A 21021-nucleotide genomic window follows, 5' to 3' on the forward strand; every position below is an offset into this window, starting at 1 on the left:
CTTGTCGATTTTCCCCGGAGTGTCCAGATATCGAGATTCGAGTTATCAGGGTTCTAATGTTGATCATATGACTCTTTTAAAATGCTAAAAAACTTAAAACTCACTACTTATAAAATTTCCCGCGTCAAGATCCCCGGTTTGGGCCCCCACAATATTTTTTGTAAGTCGGCGTCCCTGCTTCCAAACATGGTCTAGTCCGATGAATTTCAATTGGGAAAGTGAGCAAAATTTGAACGCGAGGATAGAGCACTTTTAGGTGTAAATGCTGTTGAAAGCAGGGATGGCAATGGAAACAAAACGAAATTAAAAAACAGTAAAATTTCCATAGTTTCGCTCCGAGGAGCGAAATGTAGAAACGGAGCGAAATGGATTTAAACTCGAAGAGCTAAACTCAAGAGTCGAAACGAAATCGGAGTCAAAACTACTTCGGGCACAGACATAGGCGGATCCAGGGGGGGGGGGGCACGGGGGCACGTGCCCCCCCCAGACCCTCAAAAATATGCAAGATTTTTAATACGGTCCCATTATGATTGCGTTCGTTTTGTATTACGAGGTATCGTTGTGCCCCACCCAGAACAAAATCCTGGATACGGCCTTGCTTGTGCCCCTCCCAGAAAAAAATCCTGGATCCGCCCCTGGGCACAGAGTATATCCACCTTTTTATATCCACCCAAAATCCACCTTTTATGGTGCCTTTCTTCTGTTCTTCATCCATGATGAAAGACTAAAGAACGAAAGCTTCACGATAGGTTCACAATAAGGCACAAGTTAGTTGGCTTCAACCTCAACCTAACTACCTAGCCGTATCACTGAATCCGCTGCGTCAACGAGTTAACTTACTGAGAACATGGCTAAAATGCGCACCACTGATTACACCTTAAAGCGCCCTCTGTCCTCTCTGTATATACTCTGTGCTTCGGGTCGAAACGGAACTATAACTCTGGGACGAAACGAAACGCAGATAATGTTTCGCACCGGAGGAACCACGTGCTTCGCCTTCGCACAGTTTAGTTTCGACCGACACACCGAGTACGAAGTATGGTTGAATGAAGCAGAAGTTTGGCCCAACGTCATTAGATGCATGGGGCACTTTACATATTTTTACCACTAACAGGAGAACTGTGAACGCAAACTGGCCATTCGATTTTTAAGATCAATTTTTTTATTCTCTCTAAACGTACGTCAACCGTAATAGGTCGAAACTATTCTCCCGTATCCCCCTCCACTCAAATTTTCGGATCGAAACTTAACTATGATCAGCGGAGTTTCGATTAATTTAGTTTCATTCCCGGAAGTAAAGTTTCGTCCCGGGTCGAAACTAAACTCCTTGGTGATTTTAATTTCGTGCAGGAACGAAACTAAACCTAGGCCACGTATTTTCGTTTCCCTCCGGGACGAAACGAAACATTCTCGTTTCGTTTCACTTGTCATCCCTGGACTTGAAAGCAATCTCACTAATTAATCTTCTAAGTCGATATCTTATCTGAACAAAAAAAAATTCAAGTCGAGTGCTTCTCCATGCATTTCAATGGAGAGCACTGCTCGAGGCCCTTCTCAGTTGTTTTGAAATTTGACTTCTTCCTTTCCAATCCTCTCTTCCGTCCCATTAACCTCATCACCACCTGACATTCTCTCCGCTCTTCACTCCCCTATGTTTTGACTCTTCCTCCACCCCCTCCCCAATCCCTCATCCCGTCTTCCCCCTACTCCCGTTGTTGTATATATAAGTTTCGATATTGTATCTGATCTTTCTGTTTGTCTTAAGAATGACGCTATAGCCATCGAAAGTAGTCGACAGCACCAAAACCTTTGTTGAACTGACAGTTTTTTTTGTTCTACCTTGTACATCTCCTCGTTTCACCGAGGCACACCAAAATCGGCTGATTTCTAGGGTAGAGGCCATCGAAATGTGGTGCTACAGAATAGGATCAAATGGATCGACCGAGTAAGTAATGAGGCAGTTCTAAGAAGAGTGGGAGAGAAGAGAAGCCTCACGAAAACCTTAATAAGAAGACGGAACTACCTCATAGACCATATCTTGAGACATGATGAGGACAATCGTATAGGGACAATTAGATGGCAAGAACGAAAGAGGAAGACCTCAAATAAAATTGAACAGGTGAAGAAGAATGTGAAAGAGAAGTAATACGTATGTGTGAAGAGATTAGCTGATATGAGAGAGAATTGAGTGTAAAGATGCGTCAAACCAATTTTAGGCTTTTTTTTACTTATAATGACGACTTTCCTTGTGGATTGTAGGAATGATTGCCTTTATAAACCCATTGAAATAGTGTGGAGCCCAAGAAAGCTTAATAAAGTCAGCCATCACGATGAAATTTTCAGTTTTACATTGGCTTGACCAATTTCAACTTTTTCATGCATGTCAATGTGAAAAGTTTACGCCTGAGAAATTTAAAAAAAAATTGCAATTTTGTAACAAAGAAAAATGATGAAAAGAGCATTTTCTAAATATCTTCTACGATGCTGTGGAAATTATTAAAATTGGTTAAATAAGACATTGGAATATTTCCGCTGAATTTTTTTACCATAATAAAAAGTAAATCAGTTGAAATATTGCAATGTATCATGTAACCAATATTTTATACACAGTACTCCCCCTATGATTATGCACTTCACTTCTCCAACCCTGCCAATTATTTTTTTTATTCGAGCAGCTGGCAACCGGGTGGCTCGGTAATTTCGAGTAGTCTACATCGTAGGTGAGCCTAGTCCGACTCAGATCACGTGTTCAAAATGTCATTTAAAGTAAAAAAGCTGACGAAAAAATAATATTTTTTTATGCCTTCCACTTCAATGGAATATTGTGGACTATTGATACGAAACAATGCAGTACTGAAATGTACTTAAGTTTAATTTTTCTTTGTTTTAGTTTTACTTAACGTTAACTCTTCAATTGCGTCTATATACTAATGTAGTTACACTACAGTAGTGTATAATACAATATATTATATACATGTATGTATACAATGAAACACAGCTTATGCCGCTTTATTGCGACATTATTAGTTATTTCCAGTGTTCCGGCGTTTTCGGTAATCCAGCCGTGCTCTGGTCCGATACGTATCAGATTTCCGAGAGAACACTGTGCTTAGAAACTTTCAAGATGATAGCGTGAGTAATAAACAGGTAATATGTAACTAAAAAAGATCATTCGAGCGGGAGCGATGCGCCCTCTTACGGCGGGTGGGTTCTACTCGTAGAGGGGGTGAACTGGCTTGGTCGCCGTACGAAGGGAGAGAAGGGGTGGTGCCCGAAGAATTCTCGCGAAGGTGACGGGAGATGAAGACAGGAAGTTGAATTTTCCAGTGTTCGACGGAGGGGGAAAGCTTTGAGATGCTAAGATGAAGAACAGGAAAGACAAACGCTGTGTTCCATGACAGAATTCAACGAGAATTGACGTGCGATTTTGCTGTTGGTTTGAAAAGGCAAGTGAAGCGAGCTCTTCTTCTTTCAAATCTCTGAGGTAAAAATCTACGCAAAGAAATTTTTACGTCTTTTTCAGTGCAACAGAGCGCATAAATTATGTCTTAGGGGGAGATGTGTAAGAAAAATGTAAGACAAAGGTAAGTTATTTTAAATAATGACACCTCACCATAAGGGTACTTTTGGCTGGATTTAACGCTTCTTCCTTATTTATAATCAGAATTATTATGTAATTTGACGGGTATTTACCCTTGTTAGGTGAAGAGATGGAAAACGTTAAATATACGTCAAAATTTGCAGTTTGAGTGTCGAAATTAGAAGTTTTTTTCTCAGTACGTAATTCTCATTTCTTTTTTTTCTCTGTGTGTTGCTTGCGTAACTTCCGAGTTTATGATCCCGGAAATGATGCCTTGTAACCTCGTTTGAACATTATATTTTTGCATCAGGTAGAACTGCATAAAACTCTCAAAAATACACAGAGACCGAACCTTTTTTGCACGCATGAATTGCCTCGTAGGTTTCCAATTTAGACGGGATATCCATCAATGAATGGCAAGTATACAGTTATCTTTCTCGAAGGGGGCACATCTTTATTTCTCTTATTTTTTCATGTGCTTTGTCCTTCAATTGATTTCGTTCATTGCCTTAATTTTTCGAAGGAGAATGAAATCTGCTTGCACATTTGATTATTCTATGCTGAATGCTGGTGAATCAAATTCCTTTTATTTTTTTCTGGAAGATTTGGCTACCTTTGTGATAAACTTCGAACCCTCTTGATACCTTGATCTTGTATCATCTTTGGATAGAATATGGTTTTTTGGGAGCCAATGTATTTCCCTTCTTTGCGAATATCTTCCTGAAATAAACCTCCCTGCAGCAGATCCAGGATAGGGGCAAGGGGGTGGCTAAGGGGCTCTCCTCTCTTGCATATATTCGACAACTGAACAAAATTACCATTTATCAAAAAATTCTTTGAAACTTTGGGACTTGCAAGGGAGATATAAAATATTTCTTGAGCAGATCTATTATCATATAAATTACGAAAAAGGGAACTTCTTCAAACGCTTCCAGGTATCTAAGGCAAAAAGACCGTCGCAATGGATTATTTTGTTCAGTGAAATAATTAAATCGGAGTACCTTTTCAGTCTCACATTACTTCATCGATTTTCATCTCAGCTTGGTCCAATGAGAAATCATTGTTTCTTTTTTAAGATTCTGCACATGAGAGGAAAAGTTATAAATGAACAGTTGTTATCAACATTGCATGATTGTCGCAGTTACATGTCGACTACTTCCACCGTAGATTTTTTATCACCGTCATCTCCAATACCTTACTACCGTAACAGATCACTCCTTTCTCCATGCTATAATGTCCTTCCAATCTTCATATACGATAAAATTTAGAGGAAATAAGAGACATATATTTTCCGGAATATAGGGCGTATAAACTGGCTGGGAAAATACGGGCGACTGCATACCCTCGTGTCACTCACCCAGTTAAAATTCATTACGATGGTTTGGATAGGTGAGCGTAGAACTCACCCCGGATTAAGCTGCGGGCATGTGAATTTCACACGTTTTGGGTAAGGGGAGTCAGATCATTTCCGTGGGCCATCTCGCACTTTCAGGATTTATATGTGGGAAGTCCGAAGGGGTCACACGAGATTTGAATACTAAATCTTTTGATTAGTAGCCAAACGCTCTTCCCACTAGGCCACCGCGCTCTACCTAACTCTCGTTCATGTATGGAAATAAAATTTACGTAAAATGAGCGAACTCCTTATAAGCGATAAACGTAAGGAGAACTTTTAAACAATATAAGTATCGACATATTCTCGCGTGCATTTGAAAAAAAATACGGAGAAAGATAAAAAAAGGCTTTTGTAAAAAATGGTAGTAATGATTTTTTTCGTGACATTGGTAAGGAGAAGTGAAGGTGGGAGGATTAGGTTCAGGCATAAGAAAAAGTAAGTAAATATGCTATACCCTCCATTCACTGCTCTCGAAGTATTCCAGGATGTAAAAGTAAATAAAATTTATGGAAAATAAACATTCTTTCATCGGCGTACCTAATTTAGGGAAAACTTAGGGTGGGAGGAGACGCTTCTAACCTAAGAGAAAGTTGGTACACAATATTCCCTTCTATCTCTGATATTTCCTCGCACGTTAATGCAAGTAAAATTTATTCCATAAAAACAATTTTAATGGCTTAAATGTAGGGATAATTTTGAAGCAATTTAAACGGTTATTGTATCCTCGTGCACATGCGAAAATAAATTTGAGCATGCATTTTTGAAAGAGATTTGTAAAAAAATTGTTTCAATGTACAATTTTTCGCTTTATACAGGGTTATCGTAAAAGAATGCTGCGGTTTTAGTAATTCATGAGAAGATAGTAGGGATAGGGTGAGAGAGATTTTTCAGAGGCTGCCCGATCTCCGCTTGAGTGCCTGAGTTGCAGCACTGCGTCCGTCGGATGGGACGTTAAGCCGCGGTCCCCATGTGTAGGTAAATGTCGACGCCGGGTTTCTCTCTTGTCGAGTGTCTAAGGGTGAACGGATGAAACTTATTCATTACCTATGTACGAAAACAGTCTGATACTACGAATTCGAAAAAAACATAAACTGTTAAGTAATTCTATCTCCATTTGAACTACGCTCAAAAACCCACCATTCCTTTGTGATAACCCTGTATTTAGGGAGTATTTAAACTTGTGACTTGAGAGTAAGTAGGTACACTGTATTCCCGACACACAGTTCTCGATGTAGTCTCGTATGTGATAGTAAATAATATTTGTAAAAAAAAGCAATTTTATCAACATTAAACGTATCTGAGAACTTTGGACGGAAGAGAGGGAGTTTTAGGGGAGAGAGTAGGTACACTTTAAAGTCTCGGAGTGCGCGCATTGGCGACCGGTGTCCTGGGGTGGGGGAACTGTAGCGGAGAGGCCTGAGGGGGAGGAGAGTATCGGGTGGGGGGTGGCAGAGTATTAGGGGTGGGACGCGAGATGGGGGGGATAGAGGGGTAGAGATGCCAGCGCGTGCCCCGAGTCTAAAGGGGGTGGGTTAAGGGGGGGGGGGGCGCCACACGGAGGTGAAGGGCAAAAACGAACCACCACCGACTCTTATTTCCTCCCCTCACATGTAGCTGTGCTCGCCTCGGGGGCTCGTAGAAGAACAGAGAGAGAGACGGGCTGGCAGAATCCTCCTCCCATACTCCCCTTTTCCACTGGAGTGACAAAAAACGAGGGGGGAAATCCCCAAGCCCCGACATACACACACATATATATATACCCCCTTCGCATAGCGGCGCAGGGACGGAAAAGGGGGGGAACAAGGGCCGCTCTTTTCATACATACTCCCGCCACGGGGACGCATGAGTCGGTGTGGTTACCGCGGCCCGACCGGAATTCCCGCCCGCGCCAGTCGTCCGCCGCCGCGCGTCCAATAGTATGGGGCACGGGGAGACACCGCGATAGTCGCGCCGCGTCCAACGAGCACACGAATCAGACGAGGCTGCCCCATTAGACGACGATAGGTGAGCGTGTTGACCGCGTGGAAGAGGAGAAAACATTTGTTGAGTGCGGGGAAAAGACAATGTCGGCAGTGGGGGAGAAGGAAGACAAGGCGGCCTCGCCGACCAGTTCGACCGGACGGGTCGCCTCGAACCTCTCGGCTTCGTCGCCGGCCGCGGCCGCCAACGGCGGACTGCCTGCCTCCCCGCTCGAGCTCAGGGTTCGGGAGAATCCGGCGGCGGCGGACGACCCCTCGGCGGCCGGGGCCGGAGTCACCGCGGGTTCCCCGTGCGTCGTCTCCGTGGGCCGCGAAGGTGAGCCAGTGGTTTCGGGGTGGGACCCGTCGGCGCAACGGGCAACGGCGGCTCCCTCGTGGGGTTCCCAGAGTCTCTCGCTCCCTTGGAGGGTCCTGTTGGTGGCGGCCGCGCTCATCTTGCCGGTGCTGGGGGTGTCGTACCTGTGCGCCGTGTTCCACCTCAGCCAGCCCCGCTGCGAGTACTACGGTGAGTGCACGGCGTGGTTGGTGTGTGTTGAGAGTGGGTGTGTGTGAGAGAAGGGGAGGGGGTGGTGTGTTTGCGGAGGGGAAGGTGGGTGGAGGAGCAGCTGTTGATAAATTAGTGGGGGAGGGGGAGCGGGAATGTTTACTCCTATGCTACCCTCGTTGTTTCCGAAAGTTTGGTTACGGTCCGTAGAATATTCATTGGAAAGTTAGCGCTGTCAGAATATTATCGAGATTGCCTAATGTAACCCGCTCGACAGCCTAATTTTCCTAGCGTATTCCAAGTGAAAAACTTAACGCTGTCACACTGACATTTTCAAGGCGAGAAGAGGCCGAGGTATAACCTTTCAACATACACCTAGGATTCAAATTTTACAATAAAACCTCAGAATTTTCTTATAAATAAAATAAATAAAGTTTTTATTTATTTATTTTCAATTGAGATAGGTGTTGTTAAGGATTGACTTTTTTATTATTATACCGTCGCTAATAAGCAAGAAATACGTCATACAAGTAAGAAAATACAACCAATTTTAGCGGGAATAAAGCGCCCAGCCCTTTTTAGGACCCGGCTATACTACACATTATCGCATCCAAGTTTAGTGTCAATGCAGGAGACGAGAATGAACGCAAAAATTCACTTAGTACCCACCGAAATTGGACGGTTTTATGAAGAGAAATAGACCTTGATCTTATTCGGTTCATCTATTCAAACAAGTTCCGCTCCATTCAAATCATGCGCGTAATTATGCTGGTATGGACTCCTACGAGTTAATGTATCGCGTATTCAGGCCTAGACAAGTTGATATGTAAGGGCTCCTTAGCTTTCGATTTACGTCGCTGAAATTCAATCCGTAAGTTCTCATTCTTTGAATCTTCAATTAATGCAAATAACAGCGCCAGAGGATACTTTTTGAAGTTGAAGTCATTTCTCCAACTTCTGAAGCGGTTGACAATTTTTAATGAGAAAACATAGTTTTAAGGCGTCTATAAAAAGCCATTGGCTAGGTCTGTCCTGCTAATAGCAATAATCAAAGACAGGTAGAGAGCTCTCTTGAGAGAGGTTTAAACGGCAATATTTTGAATGTCATGCGAAGTTTCGAGAGTTACTCGTCGGGGGTTACATGATGATAGCAGTAAGCTTCAGATTACGTCAAAATAACGTTGCAATTACTTTGTTAGAGCTATCAACATAAAACACTATTTTTTGCGTTTTAACTTCTCGAAACTTATTTGTAGTGGAACGCTTTGACAGCTAATTTAGTCAAAGGTGAATTTAGGGCACATTATGGATTTTCGGTATTCTACCATGTTTATTAATTTTGCAGACTATTTCTTTTATTTTTCATTTAAAAATATCATGCGTTTTTATGGCACAGATTATTTTTTTGCAATTTCGTCTTTTTTTCTAATGAAATTGTTCATGTGTTTTTATGGCACAGATTAAATTTTTTGCAGTTCCGCCTTTTCTCCAATGGAAAATTTAAAAAATCAGGTTTAAGTGTCCTTAGAGTAATTTAAATAACTACCCCCATGATACTTATGCTTAAATTGCTCGTGAAATAAAAAACAGATCGAATGATAGTATCAGCACGAGGTTAAGAAGTACTGCGATAGTTCTCAGTGAAAGACGGTAGATAGACGCTAAAAGTTGTTTTTATTTCGGTGGCGGGGGAGGGGCGCTCCCTTACATTACCATTGATGTAGCACTTGTGAAGGCTTCTGCCGTGAGTAGATAGTAGATGCTTTCATGGTTTCTTGGTTTATGTGGCGTTGTTTAGAAGTCTTCTTCTTCAAGTCCTCAAACAATTCGGACTTGAATATGTTGGTAGTATTGCCTGCGAAACTTTCGTATTCAAACATCAGGCAACGGGGTGAAAACCCGGAAACTATAACAGCACCCTGTTTTAGGAAATCTGGAAGCGCCTGGATATTAAAAAATTAAATATCTGGATGATTGCTCCAGATATTTATTTTATGATATTTGAGTTGCGTTGTTATGGTTTTTCTTGTGAGTTCATTTGATATCTGTACTTCGCGTAATGTCGAGAAAAACATTTCTAGCGAGAAACAGTATCCATACGCCATGGATTAGCGTTTTTGGGAGTAATATTATTTGCATATAATGGAGGCATAAAGTCTCTACTAATTAAGGTAGTATAAATATCAATAATTTGACATAATTATTATCCAAAAGGATGATGGAAACTGTTTTAATGCGAGGAGAAACGAATATTTCTCTATTTACAAAATTATGAAGATTTTCGTCAATTTACTTCACTCACTTTAATGCATAATTGGTAAGTGACTAAACCGCATGTAAAAAGCCACAACAGCAAAATGAGAAAAAATATCCAAGTTTAACTCTTTATTCATTTGTAAAAATCAATTGACAATCAATTGGTTTTATTTATAAGCAGTCACTATCTTGGGTACTTCACTACTTTCCTAAAAGAGCATAAAAAGGGGAATCTGTAATTACTGCGTGGGACATCTATCGGATTTCTTGTGAGTACCTGATGAGAACTTTCGGGGTATCTGCAGAGCAACACGCGTTCATTTATAATGATAGCAAAAGCACGATGGGGGAGGAAGCCAGAGTTTAAAGTGGGGCCAATTCTTAACGAAATGGGTCGAGAGGTCCGTACCCTCAGGCATCCTGAATGCTGAATCTCAAGTGTTCTTCAGATGGCGCCGCACTAATGATCTTAATTCTTCCAAGAAATATTCGTTTCTCCCCACATTCAAACCGTATCTATCATACATTTGGGTAATAATTATTTCAAATTATTGATATTTCCACTGCTTTAATTAGTCCTACAAGGGCATAATGCAAATTATGTTATAAGATGGTAAAAACAAATATATCCCGGGAAAATATTTATTGGTGGTTAAAATTGAAATCGGAAATTGAGTATTTTATATACAAATGCTAGCTTCCGACTGAACAAATTGCAAACATTTATCAAGAAAGGTAATTCAGCAGCATGAGATTAGGACTTTATTATGCAAGTAGGTAACAATTTGGGATTTGGAATAAATAAATATGGCAATATTTTCAGTTTGTTACTTGTATACTGGCTCTGAAACCACTATAATTTAAGGGAGAGAGAGTTAATTTTTTTGGGTAGTTTGATGCCTTATTCATAACGAATGTAGAGCATATTTTTTTTACGCCGTATACAACTCTTTGGGAACGTTTGGGAAGAGTGAATGGGCTCGGAATATACGGTCATGCATTTTATTATCCAGCTTCGTGTTTATATATGCCGTAACGCGTGCTGTTACGGCATAACGCAGGCGTACGTTAAGGGTCAACCCTTTGCAGCTGTTATGTGATGCATATTTTTTTGCCCAGGAATTTTATGAAAGCTTTTGGAAAATGGGGGAAAACGTTGCTTTCAAGTCTCAACATTAGCACTGAAATGTCTCGTAATACCAGCACAGATGCATATTTTGCTAAGATATGACTGAGAACATAAAACTGTCCCATTTTCAATGCTACGCTACGATAAATGACTCGATGATGTCTACATAGACCCTTTTAACCGAGGTGTAGGGAACTCCCTTCAAGTTCTCATTTTCGTAGAAATGTAGGGTGATGAATTTTTTTCTCAGAATAAGGTACTTGCTATCGAGCAATCAGAGCGCGATCTTTGTCGCGCCTTGATGGATTTTTGATTAATAATACAGAAAATTACCCTTTTTATACGTATTGAAAAGAATGGAATCAAGTTTGATTTTTACATGAATGAGGCACCGTGTAATCCAGTCAACATTTGTTTGCTACGAGAAATTAATTTACTGTTATGATAATATCATTAGTCTGTCTATCCATTTGCTGTCAAATAACCGGAATCGTAAATATTGGATCAGCCGAAATCCTGTTGCACTGAAGCTTCTTAAGCATCGTGATAGGTAATAACATATTATTGGCATTTAGACATTTATGCTAAAATCGTTCTCAATAAAATACTCAAATATCACTCAATTTTGTTAAAACGGGTTTTAATCTGTGGGGCATGATAACTTGCCAATTGTTAATAACAGTTCTTAAACTTTATTATTCGATATTTGTATATACGATGCGATGAGTCCATTTTTTAACTGCAGTTCATCACACAAACTTACTAATAATTACACTTTCAATCTATATTCGCTCATCCATTTGTATTTAGAATGACGAGCGACGATGGAATACTACGGTGAATGCCACGTCGAGTGCCGCAGCCGGAGCGAAGAATCCGATGATAATTACCCACATAATGGAACACGCCCATCAAACACACCAGTCGCTATCGCAAAGTTTCGAATGGAGATTCGAAACGGTTTTTCGACTGGAAAATCATCGAGAAAAATAATGGCTACTTTGAATGAAATCACGTTAGTTTCATGCACGTTTTTTTGGGTGTTTAATGTAGCCAGTCACTCAAATGTAGGGCGACGCTCCTGTCGGTTGTTCTGCGCGTGTTTCCTTCCTAATCCTCTGAAAAGTTTATTTTAAGTTCACGGAGACAGATCGTAGTCATGGCGATTCGAATACCTCAGTATTTTGTTATTAAAAATAAAAATTCTCAGTTTTTTATTTTTGTCCCATAACTGTTTTCATTGTTTTTGTTCATATACCAGTAGCTCGCAACAGCTGCGGAAATAGATCAAATATATTTGAGAGGAAATGAGTAAGAACACCGTAAGGTAATTTCAAATAATGAGGACACCCTTTGTTATTTTATTTTCAAATATAAAAATAAATATGAAGAACGACTTAGTATCCCTGCATGCTGTAGCTTTGCCATCGCGTATTTCCCGTTAAAATAATTCAGATTAAGGTGCTTAGTTTTTAATTTTTTTTACAACATTTTCATTACCTCGCTTGGTTGTTTGTCGTCTTGTCCGGGTCAAATCTTGCAACTCGATTTAATCCACTTTCCCATTAGCTATCAGGATGATTCAAGAAATTTTCGAAACAACTCAGAACCAGATAGCAATGCAATATTCAAGCATTTTTATTTATGATTGAAACTGCATCTCTATTTTTATTCAGAATTTATAATTAAATATGTAGATAGTCGAAACAATTTCCACCAAAACCCGACGGTAACGCTGGGTGTGATCATTAGAAGAAAGGAGTTCATTCGACACATCTGCAATAATTATCAAGAGACATTATATTCTTATTTGAGCCTGACAGAGTCTCCAAATGAATTTCTTAGAAATCGACGAAAAACGCTGTGCGCATGTTCCACTACACGTATTTGCATTTAAATTGATGTCGAGTATAAATTGAGCGTTTTACTGGAACATGCGCACAACGTTTTCCGTTGTATATGAAGCAAGTTATTTCGAGACTCCGTCTGTTCCTTAGAAATATTATTTTATTCTTTTTAGTTCGACAGAAGAACGTTGTTATTTTATGCAAATTTAATTACATATTGTAATTTTTATATATTAATATTTAAAAATAAATATAAAATTTCGGTGGTGGTTGGAGGAGAAACATCACATAGTATATAGGGTGTTTCAGGAGGAAATAGCAGTACTTCTGGAGATGGTCGGGGAGAAAATTTGAAGCATTTTTTTGTCTATAAGCATGGGGAAACAACTCATAAGTTACTAAGCCATGGCAACGCAAAATATTTTTGAATGCACTTTGAAGTTACCATGAAAATATGTTTTCTCGGGTACTCAGCCTTTTCGACATTTTATTTAATACCGTATCCATCATACATTTGGATAATAATTATTTCAATTTATTGACATTTCTACTGCCTTCATTAGTCTTTGAAGGGCATAATGCAAATTATGTTATAAGATGGCAAAAACAAATTTATACGGGAAAAATGTTTATCGGTAGTTAAATTTGAAATCGGAAATTGAGTATGGATTAAGAAGAATCAATGAAGATTTTTAAGGATATTAATTAATTAAGGCTGAACGAACATGTGAGATTGTAATTGTCTAAAACAACTGAGATTTGAGCTTATTTAAACAAGAGTATTGAGCAATATTTATAATACGATACCCATTTTGTGATAAATTGCTTCAGAATATTGTTTTTCACACATTTTCGTCCAATCTTAATTATTTAATGACCTTGGAAATCCAGAGTATTAAGTAAAATGTCGAGAAGGCTGGATATAACGGAAAAACCGTTTTCATGGTAACTGCAAAATGCACCCAAAACATGTTTTCGTTGCCATAGCTCGGTAACTTAAGACTTGTGACCCCATGTTTATGGACAAAAAATGCTTAAAATAGTCTCTCGAACCTCCTGAATTATTGCAGATTCCTTCTGAAACACCCTATATTTACTCCCGGCTTGCTACCACAAAACCTTGTGAATTCACATCAGGCAGCCAAGTAACGAAATCCATTTTGCTTGGGAGTCAACAAAAATTTTCATTTGAATATCATCATTTTGCATTAATTTATCTCCGCATTTTAACTAAAAGCGGCAAAAACATTATTTTTTTGCGATCCCACCCCAGATAAACACAGCCAACATGACATAAGAATAGACATTTTCACATGGATATATGCAGATATAAATAAAAATACAGTAGTCCATGAATGCTGCCAAATGTAACGAAAACAAAGAAAAACAAAGTAGGGCACAGCACAAGATTAGTAGCTCTGTCCGAATAAGAGAATTAAAACAAAGCATTTCGGTTCCACGACCCAATACAAAAACTTAAAATTTTGCCACGTTTGTACTTCAACAGAAGTTAAATTTATGTGTGCAATAATTTCATATCCTCATCATCATTTTGCATTTTTGTGTCCCCGCATTAAAACTACGCGTTGTGCGCTTTGTACTACAAGAATTTTCATTTCTTTATCATCAAATTTACGGAAAGCTTTCGCGAGAACCGTGCTCCTAAACCCATCGCCGTTCCTCAATCGGGGGAGGTCGTGTCGCTTCTTCATCCGATTGGGAGACCGTTTAATTGTCGAGTCGCCGTCTGGCCCATGCAGATGTCCACTGCCGTGGGTTGCCCAGCCGTCGTCGTCTCCCGCACGCCCGTGTCTCTCACGCGTGTCCTTTCGATCCGTTTTCCCCTCCAACCTCCCCCCCTCCCACCCGCCGCGCCGTATCCATGCGCACCGCTACACCCCATCCCCTTGAATTTGCACGGCGGCGCAGATTTTCGCACGCGGAATGGAAAAATACGCACTTAATGATACGCTAGAACGTTTCCATTGTAATGGGCTTTTTTCACCTACTTTTTCCCATATCTGATTCTGCATTGTTGTAAAAATAATCAAAGCACTGGATGAAGTTGAAGTTCGCTATGAGAAGATGGTTTGGTGGTGTAATTGGCTAGCACACCTGAGCGGCAATCGGTAGATCCGGGTTCGAATCCCGGATGAGTCAGATATTTTTTTTCATAGCGAACTTCATCCTTGGTGTATAAGAAGATATTCAACTACTAATGCAAAATCTATTGCTTTCCTAGTGTATTGTGTTGTTGAATTCAGTTGAAGATGAGATCGTGTTTGTCGGGTAGCTGATGTTGGCCTCCCATCCTACGGGTTTGGGTTCAAATTTCGGCGGTGGCAGAGACTTTTTTGCAGACTGCCAGATTCCTGCTTGAGTACCTAGTGGAGGACACCTCTAGTACGGAACTCTGTCCGTCGAATGGGACGTTTAAGGCGTGGTCCCATAGGTGCCTTTCGAGTCAAGAACAGGCTAAAGCCGAAGCTGGGTTACTCTCCATTTTTCATTCCCCATTCTTCCTTTTTGGCTAAGTTGGCCTATACTGTCATCTCCTTCAAATGCCACACACTGAATACCTGCATTGGTAAATGTAAATTTGTTCACTTTGCATTTTTTTGAAGCAAACTTCCATGTCTCCTTTGTCCTAATTCGAATTTTCAAGAGTAACTTATGAGTATATTCCTCTGAAAATATTTAATTTTTGACGAGGGATTAGATGGAAGATGGGATTCTATTCTCAATCTCGCTCAATAAAGACGAATTTTTACTTTTATTATTACAATCCAATTGAATACTGAATTCCGAAAATTGCAAGTGTATACAGCAAAATTTTTTTGAGCGAATCGGTTTTATTTTCTGTGCATCACCAAAACTATCAAAACCATAACTGCGCCTCTTCCACGGGAATAAATATAGTTCTGTACGTAATAGCATTTTATACGAAAATATCGAAGCAATAGCTCCATTTACCCCGAAGAAATGCATGAAAACTACTCATGCCAAGTTACTGCCGTGTGGGCTTGTGCCGTTTTGGAAATCATGGCTTCTAATTCGAGTCTTCTTATGTTTCAAACCTCACTGTCGCCGAACGCGACGTTTCAAGACACGAGTTGCTGCAATAACATTCTCTCGGCTTAAATTGGCCCGGGGAATAGGATTATTAATTTAATTCTTCAGAATGGTAGTCGATTTATGGTTCGAAAATCGCGTAGGCGACGATCGGTTTTTTTTACATGATAGGAGATCTGTTTCGAATAGAAGACGATTTTTCAAATGGGCCGCGGATTTTAACGAATATTTTTGATAAACTATCTTTTTTGTTTAATTTTTATTTATTAAATTTATTTTAGGGAAAATTATTTTTTTGCTAAATTACTGAAAGTATTTTGCGACGAATTTCTCGTTTTAAACTTGAGCTACAACTTGCAATTGGTATTTATGGGGCAGACACTCGTCAAAATTTTCCGGTCGCTAAAATATTAAAATTTTGAATCTGAGATACAATCTACAAATATGGGATATAGGGAAAGGTTGAAAAACGTGTTAATCCTGATCATTAAAATATGATAGCGCAAGTTTGAAACTAGCACATCATAGCGAGAAAATATTGATTGAGTGGAACTAAATTCGTCCAAATAGGACGCGGACAAAGCATCAATGTTGAAAACGTAAGTTGTTGAGATTTTTTTATAATAAATATAAACTTCCTTATTACTTAAAAGTGTAGTAGGAGTTACTTAGAAGTCTAATTTCATATACTTAGTGGTAGATAATGAGGAGAGAAGGAGGGAAGAGAAGCCTTGTAAAAAATGTAAGAATCATATAGAAAACATAATGCACCTTACCTTGTGTTATGGTGCCCTGTTGAAGAAGACATTTGCATGACAATTGGTCTGATAAGGAACACCTCGAATTAATTGCATGGAAATGGTGAAGAAGGATGTAGATGATAAGGTTAACGTGAAAAGATTAGCAAATATGAGAATTGAGTAGAGAGTTTCGTTAAACGAATATTATATGTTGTTGACCAATGAAAAAACGGACATTTTTTTACAAGTGCCTGCCCTATAAATAATAGATAATTCTAAGTGATAGCTCAAGTATGAAACGGGCTAATGATGATGCATTACCTACAGCATATGACTAAATTAGCTGCGATAATCACCAGTTGTATCCTGAATATAACCTAGTGGCATTGAAACTCAGGTCGCATTGAACTTTATTTATTTTTTTGGGAAATTATTATTTCAATATGGGATGTTTCCGCGCCATCCAGCAAGAACGTTCGGACTTTAAATCCATTCGACCTAAGAGTACGTCGGTGTGGTTGGGGCCGGAGATGATTAAGTTTTCCTCGGTTTTAAACGCGCTTTCTCTCTCCACATACTTTCTCCGCACCGAGTGCGTGTGTTTGGCGGAAAAATGAAAGGCCAGGACGTAAGACTTTGGGGAGTCTCTCTTGCGCTGAATATTTAAAATCCAGCAATCTCGGTTTCGTACCCTGTGCCGACTCGCTACGATATTTTCACGACTTTACCTACAGATTTCTCGCGAGAGTTTATGCATTTTTAAATCCCCAGCCTTTCCGATTAAATGACGAATTTCCGCAGCATACCCCTGATTTGGATTCTATCTTCTCCGCAGCCCACAATTCAAGCGTGGAGCGTGCTGGGGAGCACCATATGGTTTGAATTTTCACCCATTTCCGAATTGCTCTTTTTTACCTTTTTGGGAAAATTTAGGAGTTATTTGCCATGTATAGCAATTTGGAAGGCATGGCGAAAGAGTTAAAATATTCTTTATGCATGTTTACTTTCGCGAGAAACTTGTCTTAATGAGTGGTGTTGTAAATTTTTCCCGTATAAATTTGAAATTTTATAAAATGACGTCAAATTTAGAAAACGCCAAGACGCTCAAATTTAAACTGTAATGTGATTTACTGGTATAGTTACCTTTTTCAAACTGCTGGAACATGATTTTTTTCCTTAATAAATCTTGTATGCTAGTTTTTTATATTTTTATCCTTAAATAATTGTAATACTGTCTTTTTTGGGACAGAAATAATTTTTTCTCCCAATTTTTCTTTTGAATAGTTAATTTCACTGTGCTAGGGAGACTAAACTCGAGATTTTATCGGCTTGTTAAAATCCAAGATGAAATATAAAGGAAGACTAAGTTGTAAGAACTAGAAGTAAACGAAAATACCAATTTCTGGGCGGAGACTGTACTACTGTGAGACTCTCAAAAGTCTCGCGGATATTTTATATGCGTTTTGGGTACAACGGGGGGATTACGTTGCGCTGTGAAGTCGAGTGGGTAGACTGTTTGGTTACTCACAGTCACGGGACCAAATCGAGGTGAAGAGCTTGGATATCGCCAAGCAAATATCCTCGGAGAGCGAAGTGACCCAAGGGAAAGGATATGGCTTCCTTGTCCCGATGGAGTGCAATTTAAACAGCTGTGATTGGCTATTACCTTTAAATATTTAAATCAATCTCCGGGTCGGATTTTTGTCCAAAGAAAACAGTTCCTTATGCCTCTATTCCGCGAAATATCAATTCGATGACAGGCTTTTTTCTTTAAACAGCTGTTTTCATTGTTATTGAAAGAACTAATTAAGCCTCTTCACAGAGCTTTCTCATGAAGTTGAGAATTTTACATGCGTCACCATTTAGATGATAAATCACTCTTTCTCTAATAGTTTAAACGTATTACTAGTTAAAATTCACGTTTTTATTTTGAAATTTTCAGAGTGCATAGGGTATACCTCCATGAACATTTGGTTTTACCTATATAAAATGCGTATGTTTAACCCTCAGCATTATCCCAGACATATAATTTTCAAACTTGAGGTCACAGTTGAATCTGCAAGCGACCGGAAAGGGAGATTTGAAATACCCCCATGTAAAACTGGTATGTTTTTTAATTTTACGTACACCATGCGCCTTGAAGTATCTACGTCTAAGGTCTTCATCATTTGAAGTTGTTCCGAGTTTTGAAATTTCCTTAGCATTGCATATTTTAAAACAATTTTTTTAATATTTGCGTTTTTATACCAGTGGGGTAGGATTTAAACTTACAAATATATTTTTTTATGTTTTTAAGGCTCAATCAAATTTTGGCAAATATCTGCTAAATGTGCACTGGAAATTTCAACCTGATAATATATTACTATTGTAATATTCGTGAGATGAATGATGTGTCTATGGGGGTCATTTTAAATGAAACTTGGGTCTTTCCGTAAGGTTTTTTTTGTTATAGAACGATTTCAGAAGTCATACGGGTATTTTCAGGAGGAATCCGCAATACTTCAGGTTGTAGGAGAGAAAATTTAACCAGTTTTTTCCCATAAAAATGGGGTCGCAACTCCCTAGTTACTGAGCTATGGCAACGCAAACATGTTTTTGAATGCACTTTGCTGTTACCATGAAAACGGTTTTTCTTGGGCATCTAGCCTTTCCGAAATTAATTTAATACTCTGAATTTTAAGGACATTAGATGATTAAGGTTGGACGAAAATATTCTATTATAATTGTCTGAAACAATTAATTTCAAAATGGGTGAGCTTGCGTAAACGTACTGTTGATACTCGTTCAAAGCTGTTGTTTAATTAAGTTTGAAGATTAATTTTTTCAGAAAATTACAGAAGCATATTTTCGTCCAACCTTAATTATTTAATGTCCATAAAAATCCAGTGTTTTAAATATAATGTCATACAGTCTAGATACCGAAGAAAAACCGCTGCCATGGTTACCTCAAAGCGGTGGCGTAAGGATAATGCTTTGGAGGGGATGAGTCGGGCTAGAGGGGGCAACTCCCCCAGGAAACAGGGAGTTCAGGAAAAATTTCGAAAAATAAAATTCCGGAAAATGCATTTTACATCATTTTTTTTACTTAAAATTTAACTTTTAGCAGATGCAGTTTTTATATATCAAATCCAGACAAGATTTTCAAATAATTTTTTGATTTCTCTGAGGCATTGGGGGGAAACATCCCCTCATACTCCCAATAGTTACACTACTGCTGCAAAGTGCATCCAAGAAAATGTTTGCGTTGCCAAAGCTTAACTAAGGAGTTGCTACCATGTTTATGGCCAAAAAAATGCTTAAAATTATCTCCTTTCAAGTATTGCAGATTTTTTCTGAAACACCTTGCAATAAGCGTTAAAGTCACGCGCTTACAAAAAAACCAACATCCCTGCGAAGCGCATCTTTAAAAACATGCATCGGGAGCGTAGCTTGGGAATTTTCGCTTCCCCCTCTCCTTCCCCTTCCGCCTCGCCTCCCTTCATTTGTCACTCGGTTGACTGATCGAAAGCATGCCGTGTTTGACGCGTGCCTGTTCCCTTCAAGCCACATCACGCGTCGGGGAACACCCGGACAGAAAGCCTTATCGCCTTCGACGGCGAACACGACGTGGAAACCTCAAGCTGCACACATTTTAAGCCCTCAGTTCCTATCTGATGCAGCCTTAGAATGTGCAAAATGAAAGCATGAAATTGTGAAATAAACTGCTTTGTAATGGTATTTATTTTTTGACATGGTGGTCTTGACAATTTCTGCCAATAAAGAGTAATTGTTGTTGAAAGTGCATCCAAAAAAGGTTTGCGTTGCCACAGCTCACATATCTTTGTAGTTGCGACCCCATTTTTATGGAAAATATGCTTAAAATTGTCTCCCCAAATTACGTCCTGAAGTGTTGCAGGTTCCTCTTGAAGTAAAGAAGGTAGAAAATAACGTTAATTTAGGCATTTACGAAAGATAATTATAATTAAATGCTTGTTCAGAAGAATAAGTTTATTTTTCCGAAAGATCGACATGACTTAATTAAATCAACATGGTAGCATGCTACTGCTATAAGTACTGTTAAAATTAAGTAATTAATTAAGATTTTATCTATATCAACGGTAAATTATCAATAAAGTCATACCACATATAGTTTTTTCTGAGTTCTATTATGTTACTAGTTATTAAAATGGTAACGCGAGTGGGCGTAATTTCTGCGCCGGCAGAAGGCAGTTAGACAGTTGGACGTATTAGACAGTTAGACACTAAAATTGCCGTACCTCATCGTCCCACCTGATGCAGAAGTGCGACAAGTATGTACTCTCCAAATTATGTTCCAGGAATTTAGATGTTACTCTGGTCAATGCCTGAACTGCTAGAGTTTGAACTGAACCCTCGGAATGAGGTCATGACGATACTCGCAGGACACTACTATAACAACTTGGTTCAATTAAAAAAATCCAAGTGGCATATGAAAATTTGTATATTAATAGTAAATAAGCGCGGGAAAACTTACATAAAAGCTCCACTTTGTAAGATAACGCATGATTCTCCATCGACGG

At 39.2% G+C, this 21021-nt stretch overlaps 1 protein-coding gene across 1 annotated transcript in view; it reads left to right on the forward strand.

Moving 5' to 3' along the window:
• The first annotated feature begins 6645 nt into the window (after window positions 1-6645).
• Window positions 6646-21021, forward strand: part of LOC124159147 (neprilysin-1) — a 154896-nt gene continuing 140520 nt past the window's right edge. The window contains exon 1 of the mRNA XM_046534738.1: window positions 6646-7460. Within this exon, the coding sequence (XP_046390694.1) occupies window positions 7040-7460 (421 nt within the window). The 5' untranslated portion in view covers window positions 6646-7039. The remainder of the gene's footprint in view (window positions 7461-21021) is intronic.

Source organism: Ischnura elegans, chromosome 5, assembly GCF_921293095.1.
Source record: "Ischnura elegans chromosome 5, ioIscEleg1.1, whole genome shotgun sequence".
In the NCBI taxonomy this organism is placed as follows: domain Eukaryota; kingdom Metazoa; phylum Arthropoda; class Insecta; order Odonata; family Coenagrionidae; genus Ischnura; species Ischnura elegans.